Source organism: Oncorhynchus mykiss, chromosome 3 (assembly GCF_057628025.1).
Source record: "Oncorhynchus mykiss isolate SJ-2025 chromosome 3, ASM5762802v1, whole genome shotgun sequence".
Taxonomy (NCBI): domain Eukaryota; kingdom Metazoa; phylum Chordata; class Actinopteri; order Salmoniformes; family Salmonidae; genus Oncorhynchus; species Oncorhynchus mykiss.
Genome location: NC_143024.1, coordinates 70,068,101 through 70,089,414, shown reverse-complemented (window position 1 = coordinate 70,089,414; position 21,314 = coordinate 70,068,101). Strand labels below are relative to the sequence as shown.

Sequence of the window (21,314 nt, the reverse complement as noted above, 5' to 3'; positions counted from 1 at the left end):
AATAAATTCCCTGGTTTTCCCGAAATCCCGGACGGAAGATTCCCAGAAACAGGAGGGAATTATTGAAAGTTCCCAGAATTTTGCAACTCTAGTCGTGCTTATATCCACCAACACAACAATAGCTTATGGTTATTCATGCCCGGTGCCTTATTCATTCATGGTTATTATTCAGGCATATCCACACAACTTTTTGTAACCATTACTGCACAATTACTGCATTTTAACGCCAACTACCAAGGACAGTTATAAATGAACTCGAGTGACTGTACAGAGCCTACAGGTATACAAATTGAAGGAGATGACATTAATAAAAATGTATACGGTACTGAAAACAGATACTTCAAGAAGAATTGTGACAAAACCCATTGCTCAAGGTCTAATTGCAGGCATAGTATGAAAAGAAAGTTAGCCCATTGAACCTTATCATTGTAAGTCTAATCAATTAAACTATTCATTTCCTGATTCTATCTACATGTACCGAAAAGGAAATGGTGTATTCAGGGCCAGCATGGTATTGTAGTGTTGTATGTCTGTCTAAACAAACCTCCCACGAATACCCACTTTTAAGCAGTCTATAGCCAGTTCGTTCAAGGAATCACCTCTTATAAAGTATCTAATTGGAAATCCTTTTGCTTTAAACCAACCATTCAATGTGTAGTGCCATATACCTAATAAAAGGAAGACAAAATGTATTCACAAATCTATTTTTTTTTTAAAGACGGAAAGAAAGCGGCAATACAAACTCCAGAAGCGGGGCACTGGGAGTCTCAGTTTATTCTCCTTTCTTTACATGAGCAGTATTGCAAAGAAAGTAATTGATAAGTAATTTCCCCCAAATTCCCAGGTTTTCCAGAAATCCCGGTTGGAAGATTCCCAGAATCAGGTCGGAATATGCAGGAAACTCAGAACCCTCCAATCAGGATTTTTAGAAAACCAGGGAATTTTGAGAAAGTTACCGGAATTTTGCAACCTCTAAATTGATGTGGAAGTATCAGGGCTGCCATGCTCATGGTTTCATTGTGGCTCTCTGAAGCATACAGCACCAGGCCAGAGTGGACGATAACAAGAGAGAGAGACAGTCAGGGAGCTGAGGGGAGCTGGAGCCAGAGAGCCCACTTAATCCATAGAAGTCAAGTCAGGAGAGATATAGTGGTGACCTTTGAACCCCGAGATACATGCTGGGATGAAAAATAGCCTCCTTCAGCGAGAAAAACAACTCCCTGAACAGGTAAGCCTCCACGTGGCATACCAATGATGGGTTTCTGGGATTAGCATTGTTGCTGATACAGTACAATTAGGAATTCAGGAGACACAACAAGGTGTGTAATTTACGTTGAAACAAACATTATGAAAATAATCCTCTGTCATGATGGTCTTTGCAAGTCTTATCTGAAGTCTATTTTCTTTCCCATTTGTAAATGTATTTTGTGAACATTTACAATAGTTTTTTAGAACCACAAGAAGCAGGTTTCTCTTCAAAACATCTTAGGTTCATGCAGTGGGGTGACATTTAGGTTGAACCATGACCTCCATCAAACAGACAATGACTACCGGCTCATTATACACATAATATCAAGGTATTGTTGCTTTTATATTTTTATCCATGGATTGTTAAATAACCATGAAAGATGCTGTAGATATAGGTACTGAATAGAGAAGCTGAATCTACATTCACTTTGTGATTTCAGTGACAAATAGATTGAAAAGATAACAGTCCTACTGCTCTCCACATCTCCAAATCGGAAATGGTTACATCCAATCATCCAATTCCTCACCTACTCAATCCTAACTTGGAGGCCTGCACTGCAGAGAACATACAACAACAGATAATATGAGGAGAGAGCCCACTTGGTTTCATATTGTTGAGGATGTATTTATCTAAAGGGTTTAGAGTGGTTTAAAGTACGTACAGTGCCTTCAGAAAGTATTCAGACCCCTTGACTTTTTCCACATTTTGTTACGTTACAGCCTTATTCGAAAATAAATAAATACATGCAAATCTACATCAATCTACATACAATACAGGTTACACGCAAAGCAAAAACAGGTTTTCATATTTTTTGGGGAAAAAAAGAAAATATCACATTTACAGTACATAAGCATTCAGACCTTTTACTCAGTACTTTGTTGAGGCACCTTTGGCAGTGATTACAGCCTTGAGTCTTCTTGGGTATGTATAATACTATGATACTACAAGCTTGGCACCCTTGTATTAGGGGAGTTTCTCCCATTCTTCTCTGCAGATCCTCTTAAGCTTTGTCAGGTTGGTTGGGGAGCGTCGCTGCACAGCTATTTTCAGGTCTCTCCAGAGATGTTTGATTGGGTTCAAGTCCGGGCTCTGGCTGGACCACTCAAATATATTCAGAGTCTTGTCCCGAAGCCACTCCTGCATTGTCTTGGCTGTGTGCTTAGGGTCGTTGTCCTGTTTGAAGGGGAACCTTCGCCCCAGTCTGAGTTACTGATTGCTCTGGACCAGGTATTCATCAAGGATCTCTGTACTTCGCTCCATTAATCTATCCCTAGATCCTGACTAGTCTCCCAGTCCCTGCCTCTGAAAAACATCCCCACAGCATGATGCTGCCACCAACAAGTTTCACCGTAGGGATGGTGCCAGGTCTCCTCCAGACGTGACGCCTGGCATTCAGGCAAAGACTTCAATCTTGGTTTCGTCAGAGCAGAGAATCTTGTTTCTCAAGGTCTGAGAGTCCTTTAGGTGCCTTTTGGCAAACTCCAAGCGGGCTGTCATGTGCCTTTTACTGGGGAGTGGCTTCCGTCTGGCCACTCTACCATAAAAGCCTAATTGGTGGAGGGCTGCAGAGATGGTTGTCCTTCTGGAAGGTTTATTCATCTCCACAGAAGAACTCTGGAGCTCTATCAGAGTGACCTTTGGGTTCTTGGTCACCTCCCTGACCAAAGCCCTTCTCCACTGATTGCTCAGGTGGGCCGGGTGGCCAGCTCTAGGAAGACTCTTAGTGGTTCCAAACTTCTTCAATTTACAAATGCCAGAGGCCACTGTGTTCTTGCGGACCTTCAATGGTGCAGAAATGTTTAGGTACCCTTCCCCTGATCTGTGCCTCGACACAATCCTATCTCGGAGCTCTACAGACAATTCCTTTGACCTCATGGCTTGGTTTTTGCTCTGAAATGCACTGTCAAACGAGGGACCTTATATAGACAGGCGTGTGCCTCCCCCCAAAAAATCTAAATGAAATCTAATTTTATTTGCCAAATGCTCTGAATGCAACAGTTGTAGACCTTACCATGAAATGCTTAGTTACAAGAACTTAACCAACAATGCAGTTCAAGAAAAAGAGTTGATCAAATATTTACTAAATAAACTATTCTAAAAAAATGGAATCAATCAAAAAGTAACACAATAAATGTGCATAACAATAATGAGGCTATATAGAGGGGGTACCGAGTCAATGTGCGGGGGGTACAGGGTAGTCGAGGTTATTAGTAAAGGGACTATGCATAGATGATAAACAGCAAGTAGCAGCAGAGCAGCAGTGTAAAAAAAAGTGTGTGTGTGTGTGGGGGGGGGGGGGGGGGGGGGGTGGGGGGGGGGGGTCAATATAGATACTGTAGTCCGGGTGGCCATTTGATTAGTTGTTCAGCAGTCTTATGGCTTGGGGGTAGAAGCTGTTAAGGAGCCTTTAAGTCCTAGACTTGGCGCTCCGGTACCGCCTGCTGTGCGGTAGCAGAGTGAACAGTCTATGACTTGGGTAACGAGTCTTTGACAATTTTTTGGGCCTTCCTCTGACACTCCCAAAGATATAGCTCCTGGATGTCAGGAAGCTTGGCCCCAGTGATGTACTGGGCTGTACGCACCACCCTCTGTAGCGCCTTACGGTCAGATGACAAGCAGTTGTCATACCAGGCGGTGATGCAACCTGTTAGGATGCTCTCGATGGTGCGGCTGTATAACCATTGAGGATCAGGGGACCCATGCCAAATCTCCTGAGGGAGAAAAGGTGTTGTCGTGCCCTCTTCACAACTGTCTTGGCGTGTTTGGACCATGGTAGTTTGTTGGTGATGTGGAAACCAAGGAACTTGAAACTCTCGACCCGCTACACTTCAGTCCCGTTGATGTTAATTGGGGCCTGTTCGGCTCTCCTTTTCCTATAGTCCACGATCAGCTCCTTTGTCTTGCTAAAATTAAGGGAGAGGTTGTTGTCCTGGCATCACACTGCCAGGTCTCTGACTTCCTCCCTATAGGCTGTATCATCATTGTCGGTGATCAGGCCTACCACTGTTGTGTCGTCAGCAAACGTTATTTAATTTAATTTATTTGTATGTATTTATTTATCCTTTATTTAACTAGGCAAGTCAGTTAAGAACAAATTCTTATTTACAATGAAGGACTAACCTGGCCAAACCCTAACCCGGATGACGCTGGGATAATTAATGATGGCGTTGGAGTTGTGCTTGGCCATGCACCTGAGCTCAATTTCTAGTCTCATAGCTAACGGTCTGAATACTTATGTAAATAAGGTATTTTTTGTATTTAATCCATTTTAAAATAAGACAGTAACGTAACAAAATGTAGAAAAAGGGAAGGGATCTGAATAATTTCTGAATGCACTGTATGTTCCACAATCAAAATGAAAAGGAACTCAAGGCCTCACTATACTAATAAACATAATTGTTTTTTTGTTTTTTCTTTAGCCTATTAAAACCCATTCTCCCATTAAAATATGATGATGGAAAAATATGCCCCCTCAGTCAGTATTAATTGTTTGGGAAGTTAGAGCGTAACTAAAACTACCACAGGCAAGATTGAACAAAGTTTACCCTCATTTCAATTCCCTTTCAGAGATCCTTTTAACAGTGGGAAGGCTAGACCATATCCACCAAACCTTTCCAGAAGCAAAAAGTAAAAGAATAGCATTCCTTTCCATGAAAGAAAGAAAATAATCTAAACAGCAAAATAAAATGGAGGGTGGTGTCAGAACATATTCTGTAAACATTGCACCTCATGCTGTGCTGCTATCAGCTATCACCAAACTCCCCAATTTATTTTTGTTTCCACACCACTGCCCTGGGCTGACAGACCCTCTATGCTCTCTCCTTCACCAGAAACATCTGTAGCCATCTCTCACCAATTAAAGAGAGAGGAGCCCAGAAAAATGCTTGCTCCTGATAACCAATCACACCCAGCTCCCTGCTCCCCCGACGGTCTCGCACACACACTCTCCTCCTACACCATCATCCCTCAAAACACATGCCACGTCAACAAAAAAATCCTGACATCCGTGAGTGCATGCATGTACAGTTGAAGTCGGAAGTTTACATACACCTTAGCCAAATATATTTAAACTCAGTTTTTCACAATTCCTGACATTTAAACCTCGTGAAAATTCCCTGTTTTAGGATCACCACTTTATTTTAAGAATGTGAAACATCAGAATAGTATTAGAGAATTATTGATTTTAGCTTTTATTTATTTCATCACATTCCCAGTGGGTCAGTAGTTTACATACACTCAATTAGTATTTGATAGCATTGCCTTTAAATTGTTTAACTTGGGTCAAATGTTTCAGATAGCCTTCCACAAGCTTCCCACAATAAGTTGGATGAATTTTGGCCCATTCCACCTGACAGAGCTGGTGTAACTGAGTCAGGTTTGCAGGCCTCCTTGCTCGCACTCGAATTTCCAGTTCTGCCCACACATTTTCTATAGGATTGAGGTCAGGGCTTTGTGATGGCCACTCCAATACCTTGACTGTGTTATCCTTAAGCCATTTTGACACAACGTTGGTAGTATGCTTGGGGTCATTGTCCATTTGGAAAACCCATTTGCGACCAAGCTTTAACTTCCTGACTGATGTCTTGAGATGTTGCTTCCATATATCCACATAATTTTTCCTGCCTCATGATGTCATCTATTTTGTGAAGTGCACCAGTCCCCCCTGCAGCAAAGCACCGCCACAACATGATGCTGCCACCCCTGTGCTTCACGGTTGGGATGTTGATCTTCAGCTTGCAAGCCTCGCCCTTTTTCCTCCGAACATAACGATGGTCATTATGGCCAAACAGTTTTATTTTTGTTTCATCAGATCGGAGGACATTTCTCCAAAAAATACAATCTTTCTCCCCATGTGCAGTTGCAAACCATAGTCTGGCTTTTTTATGTCGGTTTTGGAGCAGTGGCTTCTTCCTTGCTGAGTGGCCTTTCAGATTATGTCAATATAGGACTCGTTTTTACTGTGGATATAGATACTTTTGTACCTGTTTCCTCCAGCATCTTCACAAGGTCCTTGGCTGTTGTTCTGGGATTGATTTGCACTTTTTGCACCAAAGTACGTTCATCTCTAGGAGACAGAACGTGTCACCTTCCTAAGCTATATGACGGCTGCATGGTCCCATGGTGTTCACACTAAACTATTGTTTGTACAGATGAACGTGGAACCTTCAGGCCTTTTGGAAATTGCTCCCAAGGATGAACCAGACTTGTGGAGGTATATAATTTTTTTCTGAGGACTTGGCTGATTTCTTTAGATTATCCCATGACGTCAAATCAAATCAAATCAAAATTATTTATATAGCCCTTCGTACATCAGCTGATATCTCAAAGTGCTGTACAGAAACCCAGCCTAAAACCCCAAACAATGCAGGTGTAGAAGCACGGTGGCTAGGAAAAACTCCCTAGAAAGGCCAAAACCTAGGAAGAAACCTAGAGAGGAACCAGGCTATGTGGGGTGGCCAGTCCTCTTCTGGCTGTGCCGGGGGGAGATTATAACAGAACATGGCCAAGATGTTCAAATGTTCATAAATGACCAGCATGGTCGAATAATAATAAGGCAGAACAGTTTAAACTGGAGCAGCAGCACGGTCAGGTGGACTGGGGGCAGCAAGGAGTGTCAGGTATTCCTGGGGCATGGTCCTAGGGCTCAGGTCAAGCAAAGAGGCACTGAGTTTGAAGGTAGGCCTTGAAATACATCCACAGGTACACCACCAATTGGCTCAAATGATGTCAATTAGCCTATCAGAAGCTTCTAAAGCCATGACATCATTTTCTGAAATTTTCCAAGCTGTTTAAAGGCACAGTCAACTTAATGTATGCAAACTTAGAAGTTAAATAATCTGTCTGTAAACAATTGTTGGAAAAACTACTTGTGTCATGCATAAAGTAGATGTCCTAACCGACTTGCCAAAACTATAGTTTGTTAACAAGAAATTTGTGGAGTGGTTGAAAAGCGAGTTTTATTGACTCCAACCTCAGTGTATGTAAACATCCGACTTCAACTGTATGTGTACAGTGCCTTCATAAAGTTCACTCCTCTTGACTTTTTCCACATTTTGTTGTGTTACAGCCTGAATTTTTTTATTTAGATGTGTTGTTACTGGCCTATACACAAAACCCCTAATGTCAAATTAGTTAAGAATTAAAACCTGAAATGTCTTGAGACAGAAAGTATTCAAACCCTATGTTATGGCAAGCCTAAATAAGTAAACATTTGCTTAACAAGTCACATAATAAGTTGCATGGACTCTGTGTGCAATAATAGTGTTTAACATGATTTTTGAATGATTACCTAATTTCTATGTCCCACACATACAATTATCTGTAAGGTCACACAGTGGAGTTGTGCATTTCAAACATGGATTCATCCACAATTGGGCACCTATTGGTAAATGGCTAAAAAAAAATTGACATTGAATATCCTTTGAGCATGGTGAAGTTATTAATTACCCTTTGGACGGTGTATCAATACACCAAGTACTACAGCGATACGGGGGTCCTTCTGAACTCAGTTGGCAGAGAGGAAGGGATTCCACCATAAGGTCAATGGTGACTTTAAAACAGTTACAGAGTTTAATGGCTGTGATAGGAGAAAACTGATTATTGATCAACAATACTCCACAATACCTACCTAAATTATAGCATGAAAAGAAGCAAGCCTGTATGGAATAAAAATATTCCAAAACATGCACCAAAGTAAATCTGCAAACAAACGTGCCAAATAAATGTACTTTATGTCCTGAATACAAAGCGTTATATTTGGGGCAAATCCAACACAAACATCACTGAGTACCACTCTTCATTTTCAAGGATGGTGGTGGCTGCATCATGTTATGGGTATGTTTGTCATAGGCAAGGACTAAGGAGTTTTTCAGGATAAAAATAAACAAAATAGAGCTAAGCACAGGGAAAATCCTAGAGCAAACCTGGTTCAGTCTGCTTTCCAACAGACACTGGGAAACAAATTAACCTTTCAGCAGAACAATAACCTAAAACACAAGGCCAAAAATACACTGGAGATGCTTACCAAGACAAATGTTCCTGAGTGGCCTAGTTACAGTTTTGACTTAAATATATGCCAATATTTCAAAATGGCTTTCTAGCAATGATCAACACCCAACTCAACAGAGCTTCAAGCATTTTAATAATGTGCAAATATTGTACAATCCAGGTATACAAAACTCTTAGAGACTTACCCAGAAAGACTCACGGCTGTAATCACTGCCAAAGGTGATTCTAACACGTATTGACTCAGGTGTGTGAATACTTATGTAAATGAGACATTTCTGTATGTCATTTTCTATAAATTTGCTCAAATGTCTAACGACATTTTTTCATTATGGGGTAGTGTGTGTAGACGGGTCAAAGAAAAAAAATCTACTTAATCCATTTTGAATTCAGGCTGTAACAACAAAATGTGGAAAACGTTAAGGGGTATGTTTGCATACCTTCTGAAAGCATTACATATTTGTGACTAACGTTCTCACAACTAATGATTGCCATGTCAAGTAAACAGGCATGTTTGTCTTAGGAAGTAATTGCATTATAATTTCATGACGTTAAAAGGGAATGTTTGTCATTCTCCATGCAACCACAGTCACTTTAACACACTGCATAGATTCACAGTGAATCATAACAGACAACATTGCTATAGCAAAACAACACAGAGCCATTTCTTCTGAAGTTTTGAGTGTTAATGTCACATGCACAAGTACAGTGAAATGCCTTTCTTGCCAACTCAAAACCCAACAATGCAGTAATTAATGTAATACAAAAAAATAACATAAGTTAGAACAAGAACACATAAAAATAATAAAAACACAAGAATGTAAGTAAGCATACTATATACAGGGTCAGTTCCAGTACCATATTTACAATGTCCAAGGATACTGGAGTGATAGAGGTAGACTTGTTTAGGGGTAACTGACTATGCATCAGGATATAATATGAAGTAGGACTGGGCGATATATAAAATGTATTTGATTATAAAAAAAAGTATGATTTAGCACGATGTTCCAAATGCAAGAATCAAGGTTTTTCTTTTTTGTTATTTTTGGTCTCGTCTCCTTTGCCCCTTCTGTGCTGTGAGCACTGGGCACCTTCCCACTTGCACACAGACACCATGCCCCTCCCCCTGCCACTCACAACAAATACAAAGATAAGTTCTTCCTCTAACAACAAGCAGTTTAAACTCTCTGTTTGCATTTGTGGGTTGGTAAATCAGAATCGGTCATATGGACACTGAAATGCTTAGAGACCTTATTTTACTGTAATAGACGAGAACTTAACATTTCTAACGTTACCCTTTTTATGTCTCAACTTCAAAATGTAGAACAGAGCAGACGGTACTACACTGAACAAAAATATAAACACAATATGTAAAGTGTTTCATGAGCTGAAATAAAAAATCCCAGAAATGTTCCATATTCATGTAAAGCGTATCTCTCTCAAATGTTGTGCACAAATTTGCTTATATCCCTGTTAGTAAGCATTTCTCCTTTGCCAAAATATTCCATCCACCTGACAGGTGTGGCATATCAAGAAGCTGATTAAACAGCATGATCACAGCATGAGAATGATTACACAGGTGCACATTGTGCTGGGGACAATAAAAGGCCACTAAAATGTCACACAACACAATGCCACAGATGTCTCAAGTTTTGAAGGGATTGTGCAAATGTCATGCTGACTGCAGGAATGTCCACCAGAGCTGTTGCCATAGAATTTAATGTTAATTTATCTACCATAACCTGCCTCCAACGTTGTTTTAGAGAATTTGGCAGTATATCCAACAGGCTTCACAACTGCAGACCACGTGTAACCACGCCAGCCCAGGACCTCCACATCTGGCTTCTTCACCTGCGGGATCGTCTGAGAGGGGAGAGGGGGGGTTCTGAGGAGTATTTCTGTCTGTAATAAAGCTCTTTTGTGGGGGGAAAACTAATTCTTATTGTCTAGGCCTGGTTCCCCAATGGGTGGGGACCTGGCTTCCAAGTGGGTGGGCCTATGCCCTCCCAGGCTCACCCATGGTTTCGCCCCTGCCCAGTCATGTGAAATCCATAGATTAGGGCCTAATTTATTTATTTCAATTGACTGATTTCCTTATATGAACTGTAACTAAGTAAAATCTTTGAAACTGTTGCATGTTGCATTTATATTTTTGTTCAGTATAAAAAGGAGAGTATCAATGAACATGTTGTGGAAAATTAATGCTCAGTGTCTGTTACCGCTAGCTGTCTAGTCTGTTTTTATAAATGTACAATGAGTATAAAAAGACACATTTATATAAGGAATTGGCGGCACGTTCTCATTCTGAGAAATAAGCAACTTCTTATCCTGGTAGGCCACTTGATTTCAATATCTAAACAAAGTGAACAGGGTATGTTGTTCAAACAGTTGGAGACTGACAGGAAGGTCTATTCATAACAGTTTGTTCAACTGTTCTACCTTGTTAACACGCAAATAAATCCAAGTTGGCTAGACTTGAAATATAAAGATTACCTGGCTACTCATTACTTGGCCTTGTCTCGGGGTAGTCAGTTAGTGGCCTGTTTATCCCTTTAGTGGTGTGATGTTTGTGCTTTGCCAAAGTGGGTGAAGTTATATCCTGCCTGGTTGTCCCTGTCTGGGAGTAACTTCGGATGGGGCCACAGTGTCCCCCGACCCCCCCGTCTCAGTCTCCTGTATCTATGCTGCAATAGTCTACATGCCGGAGGGCTAGGGTCAGTACGTTATATCTGGTGTAATTATCCTGTCTTATCTGGTGTCCTGTGTGATCTTAGATATGATCCCACTAATTCTCCCATCTCTCTTGCTCTCTCCACTCTTAGAGGACCTGAGCACTCGGACCATGCCTCAGGACTACCTGGCCTGTTGACTCCTGGCTGTCCCCATCCCTAGTCCACCTGGTCGTGCTGCTGACCCAGTTTCTGTTGTTCTGCTGCTGTTTCGTCCTCTAAATGCTCTGCTATGAAAAGCCAACTGACATTAACTCCCAAGGTGCTGACCTCTTGCACACTCTACAACCACTGTGATTATTATTAGACTCTGCTGGTATTCTATGAACATTTTAACATCTTGAAGAACTATCTGGTCTTAATGGCCATGTACTCTTATAATCTCCACCCGGCACAGCCAGAAGAGGACTGGCCACCCCTCAGAGCCTGGTTCCTCTCCAGGTATCTTCCTATGTTCCTGCCTTTCTAGGGAGTTTTTCCTAGCCACCGTGCCTCTACATCTGCATTGCTTTCTTTCCAGGGTTTTAGACTCGGTTTTCGTATAAGCACTTTGTGACAACTGCTGTTGTTAAACAGGCTCTATAAATACATTTGATTGATTGATTGACTAGCACATGGGCTTGTCCTTGAGAGAATGTTTATGAGACCTGTGTTAATTTTTAAAATGTAACCTTTATTTAACTAGGCAAGTCAGTTAAGAACAAATTCTTATTTACAATGATGGACTAGGAACAGTGAGTTAACTGCCTTGTTCAGGGGCAGAACGACAGATTTTTACCCTGTCAGCTCGGGTATTCAATCTACTAGCAACCTTTTGGTTACTGGCCCAACGCTCTAACCACTAGGCTACCTGCCGCTACAAGAAAGCTAGTGCCTGCTACAAGAAGTTGGTTATTATTAGTGGATGTGCATTGTGCATGGTTTTGGTAAAATTAGTAACAAAAATGGCATTTTCATAGACAGACTTGAAAGTGATTATTGCAGTGCTTATTTTTTTTAAGCACGTTAAACTGTTTTTATAAAATAATTCAATTATTAGTGGGTCTTATTCTTGTGGAAGGTTTTGATTTAGCCTAGGTATAATTCCACATGCCCTCATTAGATTATTCCTGACTATTTCAAATGCAGTTTATTGACCTTTAACTGTGGAACAAAGCTTATTTAGAGAAAACATAAAAAACACTCTACATATATATCGTGAATCGTAAAAAAAAATAGAGATTTTTATGCCATGATGCCCAGCCCTAATATGAAGGAAACGTTTTGGGGAATGAAGTGGGGGAATACATTGCGAGAATGTGAGAAATCAATCTAACATCCGTGTATCAATAAACATTTCACTTCACAGGAATCATTTTGCTGTGCAGAGTAGACACTGGATTATTTAGAGATAGAGGAGCTATACTGAGAACCAGAGGCATGCGTCTGAAGTTAGATTGAATAATCTGGACACTGAGGTTAGCTGAGGGAAAGAACTGTAAATGTTTTATCCATCAAATTAGTTCAGAGTACATATTAGCTTTAAGAGGACAGGTATAATCGAGGCTCGTATATAACCGCCAAGTAACACACGTTGAGATGAGAAGCTCCAGTGCTCTCATTCTGATATTGTTTGCACTGTGAATGGTCTTTGCTCTGCTAAGAGCCCTGGTGCTACGATACAGCATCTCTCAGAGAAAGGCTTCTCATTAAAAAGCTGCTCTGAATGCATGCCCATTGCCTGTTCTTATAACCTCATGAATATAATGGGGCTGACTCTCTCTGTTGAGCTCCTGGGTTCCTTCTCCCTGGGAATATTACAACAGAACAGAAGCCCTTTTAGCTGCTGATGACTCCATAATCAGGCCTCCATTCTCTCCTTGGAGGACTCTTTGTATTGCCTCACTTTTCACTTGTTCTCTCCCTCCTCCATACATTTCAGGATTTACAGTTTGAAGCAAGAGTTTCAGAGAGCCATTTTGTCTCACCAAACAGTGGCTTGGGTACTTTGCTGTGGTGACAGAAACACAAATGGGGAGTTTTATACTGGGGGATGTGAGGGGAAATCAGTGAATACTAATATCAATCAAATATATTTATAAAGCCTATTTAACATCAGCCGATGTCACAAAGTGCTAAACAGAAACCCAGCCTAACCCAGCAGAAGCATGGTGGCTAGGAAAAACTCCCTAGAAAGGCAGGAACCTAGGAAGTAACCTAGAGAGGAACCAGGCTCTGAGTGGTGGCCAGTCCTCTTCTGGCTGTGCCGGGTGGAGATTATAACAGTACATGGCCAAGATGTTCAAACGTTCATAGATGACCAGCAGGGTCAAATAATAATAATCACAGTGGTTGTAGAGGGTGCAACAGGTCAGCTCCTAAGGAGTAAATGTCAGTTGGCTTTTCATTGCCGAGGATTCAGAGTTAGAGACAGCAAATGCTGTAGAGAAAGAAAGAGTCGAAAACAGCAGGTCCGGGACAAGGTAACCAAGGTAGTGACAGTGGGAGCTGTCTGGAGCACTGCCTCCCCAGCAAATTACTAGACATGCTCTGAAAGTAAAGCAAATATCTGCAATCATGCAAATTGTTATATGGTACGGTAGGCTACAGGTTTTAAAGACTTAACATTTAGAGAAAGGCTTTTATTCAATCAATTGAACACACTGTAGTGGGTTTCTGGAATGCTTTTTCAGAATTGCCAGTTTTGAAGTGTTTACTACCCCGATCTGTGATGTGTTACAGTGGAAAACAAACACACTTCTAGAAGTGCTATCTGGAAAAAAAACACTATATGCAGTTGATTGAATAACAGCCAACTGGTTTCTATGTCATTTAAAATGGACACTCAAAAATGCATACGATGGGTATGTGACAAGATCAGTGACAATAGATGGATCCAATGGAAGTCAGGGATACTATAGGTTGCTCTTATAATTGTCAGCCAAAGTCAAAGAAAGTGTACAAAGCTAACTCACCCCATAAGTGGATCCACAGCGATTCCTTTAGGATTGGTCAGATCTAAATCTATAATGGTGACGCAGGTGTCCCCAACACGGTTGCAAACAAATATCCTGTCGCTTACACGGTCCACAAAGTAAAAGTTTCCAGTGAGCCAATCGATGGTCATATGCTCTACATCTATGGAGAAAAACAAAGAATGACATTAAATTCTTGCCATTAAACCTTTCTTTGATCAAATATATTTGTTTCAAATGACATGTTGTGAGGATAAACTTGTTAATCTTCCATTATGTTAGATCACATTTTCTCATTTACATTCATTTTATTTACTAAAGGTAAAGACACATAACTGAATGTAAGGTACTGTATGTGTAGTAAGTTTGGAATCTGACATTGATGGAATACTGAGCGTGAGCAGCAATCCTTAAATTCTTTAATAAACAGGATAGAATAGCTAGGTTCTCTTAAACACATGTGCCTAAAGCATTCCAAACCTAATTACACTACAATGACCCTGAAGTAGAAAGTGACCATGGGAAGTTCATTGGGTAAGCATTTCCTACACTCTTAAAGGTGCCATCTACAACCTAAAATAGATCCTCGGCTGTCCCCATAGGAGAACCATTTGAAGAACCATTTTTGGTTCCAGGTAGAACCCTTTTCTACAGAGGGTTCTACATGGAACCTAAAAGGGTTCTATCTAGAACCAAAAAGGGTTCTCCTATGGGGATAGCCAAAGAACCCTTTTGGAACCCTTTTTTCTAAGTGTACATTGTGAAGTTAGTGGGGAGAAATAGAGACATAGAGGGAGGCAGAGGTAGGGAAAGAGTGAGACAGGGAGCATTTTAAGGGTTTCTGAAGGGGCATGTCTGAGTGTGCTTGATAAATCAATAGTTGCTAAACATTGTAAGCGAGAGAATTTCCTTGACAACTTGACACAATGCAAGACGTACTTTGTAAACTTTGTACTGTTTTGATATCCTTTTCCATTGTAAATCCATTCAGATTCTTCATCTTAGCACAGCGAAGCCTTCCAGTGGAATCTGAGGATAGAAGCCAACACACTTCCTCTTCCTGGTAATAGTAATCCAATGAAAGGGATCCATATTTATCCAACAGTCTCAAAGTCTGTAGATTAGATCCGTTTAGTCTTGTGGTTGCTATGTGATCTGACCTTACAATCAGCAGAGCTGGAGGACTGTCGCCAGGGTCTGGAACACAAGAAGAAGAAATAGTGGGGGAAAAATCACCCCAGGAGGACTCCGATGTGGACGATATATTAAAAAAAATGGATTTTCTTCAGTTAATTTCTGTAATTTATAACTGAACAGAACAACATCCATAAGGAACGAGCAACACATCAAAGCTACATCAGATTTAATGTTCTCTTCAGCTGTTATCTCTTCCTGACTGCTAAGCTAACACAACCCATGTCTGAGGCCTAATTGACCGTGTACTTTCTCTGCTACTGAGCTCACCCCAAAAAGCCCTGCTTTATCCCGATCCCCCACACAAGTTCAAGTCAGGGCTGGCTCTCCTAATATGGGCAATAAATCAGTGTTTCCACTGTGAAAAACACTTATCTTTACCCTGATCCCTCTAAGCCAACCTTTAGGAGCTGCCTATAACTCCATGAGATACCATTGTAGCATGGAGGGGGCTTTGGTTTTCTCATAGAATCACATTTCTGCATCCCAAATGGCACTCTATTTCCTATGTAACGCAATACATTTGACCAGGGCCCATAGGGGAATAGGGTGCCATTTGAGGTGCCAGTCATGCTCTCTGACAAAGACATTGTTCTCTTGAATGCAAAACTGTGGTCTTCATTCAACAAAATATGAACTCTACGTTTCTCTACTGTACTGTACAACATGTGTCAAACAAGTCCTGCATGAAAAACATCGTCATCCACCATTAACATAATTTCTAAAACTGCAATTACCTAAGAGAGTTGGAGAGAGACAGTAATATGGTTTTGATTAATGATAATGTAATCAGGTCAAGGGAAAATGTCACAGAATGTTGGTACTGATGGTTTTTGGAGAGTGCAAGGGAAAAGTATTGTATTATATGTCATGACATTGGCCTGTGGGTAAGGTTTATGACCCCCCCCCCCCCCCCCCCCCATAAATCATAAATACCTTTCTCCCTTCTCTACAGAGGGACTATTGAATAGCCTTTGCTAAACAGAGATTCTGGGAACATCAGAAGGTGGGGTGAAATTAACCATATTTTGGTAATCCAACCAGTTGAACATATGCGTTGGTACTTAATGAATATGATGTCAGTTCGGTTGTCATCTGAGACATTCTCATTAATGATAGGATGACATAAACAGTACAGTGGAAAGTCTACACATTATAGTTATCAGATTCACATGGAATTATTGTGCAATTTAAATGTTTGAATATGAAATTATTTGGGAGGGGATGAAATGTGATTTTAGCTTCTAAAATGTGAGAATTGGGTTTTCATGAGTGAATTAGGCCTGACTCAGTGGCCCGCCCACGTGAAGAAACATTGGTTATAAACTATGAAACACGCCCTCCTCTCCCTTCCGATTTAAAGTCTTGACGACAATATAACTTTCTGTTCCGGGTACATTAGGATGACGATCCGATGTCAGAAGGGTTCAGATAATAACTACAGAGCGAAGCCAACCTCAGCGTGAGCTTTGGTTGCGATTGGTATAAACTTTTCTATGAATATTATTTTGTGATGCCCCGACTTTCTGTGTTAATTACATTTACCTGATTAGCTCAATCAGGTAATATTAATTACAGAGAAAGGATTTTATAGAATAGCATGTCATATCACTTAATCTGGCATAGCCAAAGACACGACATATATAATCATAACCTTTTAACATCCTGATGAAAAATTATTGATTAAATGTGGAAGAAGAAAAAATGTGTTTCTGCGGTATATTTAAAAAAAACTATAATTAGATATTAATGCAGAGATCATCTAGATTCAGCCGCAGGCCATTTTTTTCTTGAGTGGATGTTTGGGGGGCCAGAACATAATTACAAATAATTTGCAGACTGCAAATTGACCAAAAGAAGGCCAAACAGATATATTTGACTAAAACATAATCATTTCAAACCTTGCTTACATTTGTATACGATCAAGTCTCTATTATGCGTAGGAACACTTGGGAAAATATTTCCAAAATTAAAATCACTTGGAGCTGATTTCCTGGTGTTTTTAGTTTTTATATTTTTAAATATACACATTTATTTTCTGCTCAGAAAACTTGGGGGGCCAACCAAAACTCGCGGCCCAACAATTGGGGAACCCTGCATTAATGTGTTTTTTATCCTCTACCATTTCACCATCTCATGGCCTCTGAGAGAATATGCTCCTGACATTTATATTCATGAGCTTTTACAACTAACGGTAACCCTATAGTTAACCCTGTACTGCAATCTTTCTCCGCTAAATTAATATTAATGTGTGTGAGCATTGGGTTCAGTTAAGTTTATGGGTAATCATATTCAGTTTATTCCTGGTAGGAAACCAGTCACATTGATTAAAAGCTGCAACAGTGTGACTCTCCCCAGCTAGGTGTGCTGCTTTGCTTCAGGCTACTTTCACACAGTAGAGTATGTATCATCATCACATCCTAAAAATGTATCATACATTACGATGGCCAATACAGAAAAACAGTATATGGCACAAGGCTAAATGTTTGTCTGTGTAGACTGGAACACTACTGCATATTGTATTATACCAAACAATGAAGTGAGTTATTTTTTCAGCTATCGGACCATAAAGTAAATCAAGGCAACGCCAGGTATTGTCTCGCCATAAAACACTCCCTGGGTGTTGAGATGGCTCCCAGTTAAAACCTCGAGATCATTAATTCCCTCATTATCCTAACCTGACCATATCTACTACTGCATTCCCATTCCCTGGTGGAAGATAGATGTGGTCAGTGGTGGAACAAATTCATCTTTCCTATACTGAAGCTACCCAACACTGAAAAACAAGGTTAAGAGGAATTAGGCCTATTCCTATACCCAAGCCCCCAGGATGGTTGAACATAGAAAAGTGTACCTTCTATCTTCTAAGTTATTAATAGAAATAAAGACTATATGGCATATATGCAGATGATGTTGTTTTATAATACAGTGTTGTTATTCTCACCTTGTTTGGCTGTGCAGGACGTTCTGTCATTCTGTAAGATGTATCCCTCTGTACAGCTGCATCTATATGACCCGTAGGTGTTCAAGCAGGTTTGGCTACATGCTCCGTACACAGCACATTCATCATGATCTGGGGAGAGAGGGGGAGCCATTTGTAACAAATTAGGTTTGCTCAAACATGACCCAAATACATAAAGCATACTTAATGTGGCCCTCACTGTATCACCTTAGAAATTATTACCACACAACCAAGTGTTGGAAAGTCATTGGATCCTGTCGTGTGAATAAAATCATGGTTCTCTACTGTAGTGAACTGTTATGCATTTACTGTACTATACTATACTGTATGTTGTGAAGCAGAGTTACTGTACATAATTTGAACCATACCTTGGATACAGAACTGAATCTAAAACCCACCAGAGATCCCTCTAACCCCTGACCTCTGATAGAAGTCTCATGTCACAGTATGTCCCAACAGCTGTCAGACCGGACTGGGCTGCTACTGACGGGGTCAGGGGAGAACAACCCTGCCTCCAGACAGATGGTCCTAATTTCCTACAGGCCTCCTGCCTATTCAGTTAATTTGAGAAGTTTGGCCTAGGGTGAAGGAGAGAGGAGAGGAGATAGAGAGAGGGAAAAAGGAGATAGAGGAGAGATGCAACTCGCCCGACAGCATTAACGATGCTTACCTCTGCAGCTTGTCCCATCCTCACCGACCTCAAAGCCGTCAGCGCAGAAACAGAAGGTTCCATTTCTCGTCATGACGCAGCCATAGCGGCAACGCAGCTCATGGCAAGCTGACAGCAGCTCTGTGGAGAGAGAGAGCAAGAGAGAGAGAGAGAGAGAGAGAGAGAGAGAGAGAGAGAGAGAGAGAGAGACGAGGGAACACATGTAAATTGCTTTTTGATTTTCTTCTTGCTCCTCAAAGCCCTTCTTTTCCCATCAGTGGAGGAGTTTGACAGTCCTGAGCTCACGGCAGGGATCATTAGGTGTTGCGCAACAGTACAGTCAGTATCTGGGAAATGCCACACAGAAATACAAAATGTGTGGGAAGACAGCCTCTCATGTAGCTGCTAACTCAACATTTAAATGACAGAAGTAGATGTGCTCTCTACAGAGACTTAGAATCTTAGAAACATTATGGAAATTACTAGAGGATAAAAAACGGCTCTCTGTACAGTACTTTCCATTTGCAGACTTAAATCGGCATACTGTGCTGCACACAATCAGGCTAAAGTATTATTCAAGTATTTTGCTGCACAGAACTGGTCTAAAGTATTATTGAAGCAGAGTACCCTCAGTTAATTTTAGTTGTCAAGGATGACAGTGGATGACAGTCAATCATTTTTTTTGTAAAAGCAATTTTTAAAGCATTACAGAAACTTTCTTAGCCTCCTTATCTTGTAAAGACTCTTTAATAAACAACACAATGAAACATTCAAAGCAACCAAAAAATTAAAGACACTGAATCTTTCTCATGAACTCAAAATGATGGGAGTGAACCCCTGCCTATTTTTCAAGCCTGTCGCAAAATACAACACTGCCTCTTTAAGACAAAAAAAATCTCTTTACCAAACTCGGTTTTCAAAGATGTCTAGAAAATGCACACGTTTTGTGCTCTTGTAGGAAGCAATCACCCTCCCATTACTGACTACAAATTATCTATAACTGGGCTAATAACTCACTAACTAGCAAAGGATATGAACAAATATACAAATGTGCACACGTCGCTACATGTCGCTCTCACTTTGATCTCAAAACAAGCACATCTACACACAACAGCTCATGCTGTAAAAAATGTCAAGTTCAAAGTGAATGGCACGTATCGATATATGGCAATGGTCTATTTGCATATAGGTCTACTGTAGCTCAGATTGGTTATGGGGTACGGCCTGAGTCGTGCCTGTCAATGCAATAGAATCCTACTCCGATGCATTCTGCTTACAACAAAATCTCTTACATATTCGTTTTGTTTCAGTATGTTGCATTGGAAGTCACTAATATTGTGTTGATTCAATCTCAATTCCCACAGTAAAGGGAAACATTGATAGTGTTAACTAATGGGGAAACTCTACAAAGTTGAGTGAAGTTCAATCTCGTGTTTCTCTGCAAGCAAAGCATTCTAAAATGACTTTGTGGAATACATTAGTGTTTCATTTTGAAACACTTGTCTACATGGAATATAAAATGACTGATAGCAGTTCTGAGAGGGCCAACTTCTTATGTCCCTAGCTAGCGTTCATTCTATTGTTCTGATGTTCTTTGTGTAACACCATTCTCTGTACAGACCGGAACAAAAGACCGGCAATTTAAGACTTGATAGATGTTCAATGGAATAAGTGACAGATAGAAAATAATAAGCTTAAAAAACAGGGAAAGTTTGAATTGCTGAAAAGATAGATTTGCTATCGCCGAGCATTAATTACTGTCAAATAGAAACCTTAGGATAAAGGCTGTTCAGGCTACTCATTGATTTGACTTGTTTTCTTCTATTTCCAACAACAGAGCATTTAAAACAATCAGGGAACGTCTCGGCAGAACCAAGCAAACTCCTGACAACATATACTTAGACATCAAGACATCAGTGAGCTCAGCCAATAATCAAAGTCTCAGAACACCACTATCTGTGTGGAGGATATTGGTGTTGTGTTTAGGAATTAAAATGCATGCTGAGGAAGATGACAGTTTTAAAAGCGTAGGAATTTATAGAGGTGTCTTTCCTGTTAGCTTGCTGACACATGAAGATGTATTGGTCGGGTGGTGAGATGGCAGGTGCAATAGACAAGCTGTCTGTGTGGCTGTTGGAAACCAGTACATTAACTGGTAATGATAAAGACATCTCAGTTGGATTATTTAATTCTGAAGGCATCTTTGAAATCATCCTGTATGAATGCCAATGCAATACAGTACTGTACACGAAAATATAAACACAGCAAAACACACACACACACATTCAAACAAGTATGCACCCACAGCACATGCACGCAAGCGCACACGCGCGCACACACACACACACACATTCGGTAAGGTAATTAACTGTCTAAATAAATAATATTTTACTGGCAAGAGCTGTATGATACACAGACAATGTCATTTTGGTAACAACTGAAAGACATACTTTATTGAAATAGCTCAAATGCACCATTTTGTCTATGTATTTTGTGGCGCGTACTCTCTAAATGCCCCCCTCTCCTATTGTCTATTTTGATCCTTTCATCTAGTACGACTCAGTAAGACTTT

At 40.5% G+C, this 21,314-nt stretch overlaps 1 protein-coding gene across 1 annotated transcript in view; it reads right to left on the bottom strand.

Annotated features, from left to right (window-relative positions):
* LOC110504354 (low-density lipoprotein receptor-related protein 1B) overlaps positions 1-21,314 on the bottom strand; it is a 422,565-nt gene that overhangs the window by 216,685 nt on the left and 184,566 nt on the right. The window contains exons 4-7 of the mRNA XM_036965026.2: positions 18,764-18,883; positions 18,076-18,204; positions 14,877-15,134; positions 13,938-14,100 (exon numbers count right to left, since the gene is read on the bottom strand). Coding sequence (XP_036820921.2) covers positions 13,938-14,100; positions 14,877-15,134; positions 18,076-18,204; positions 18,764-18,883 — 670 coding nt within the window. The remainder of the gene's footprint in view (positions 1-13,937; positions 14,101-14,876; positions 15,135-18,075; positions 18,205-18,763; positions 18,884-21,314) is intronic.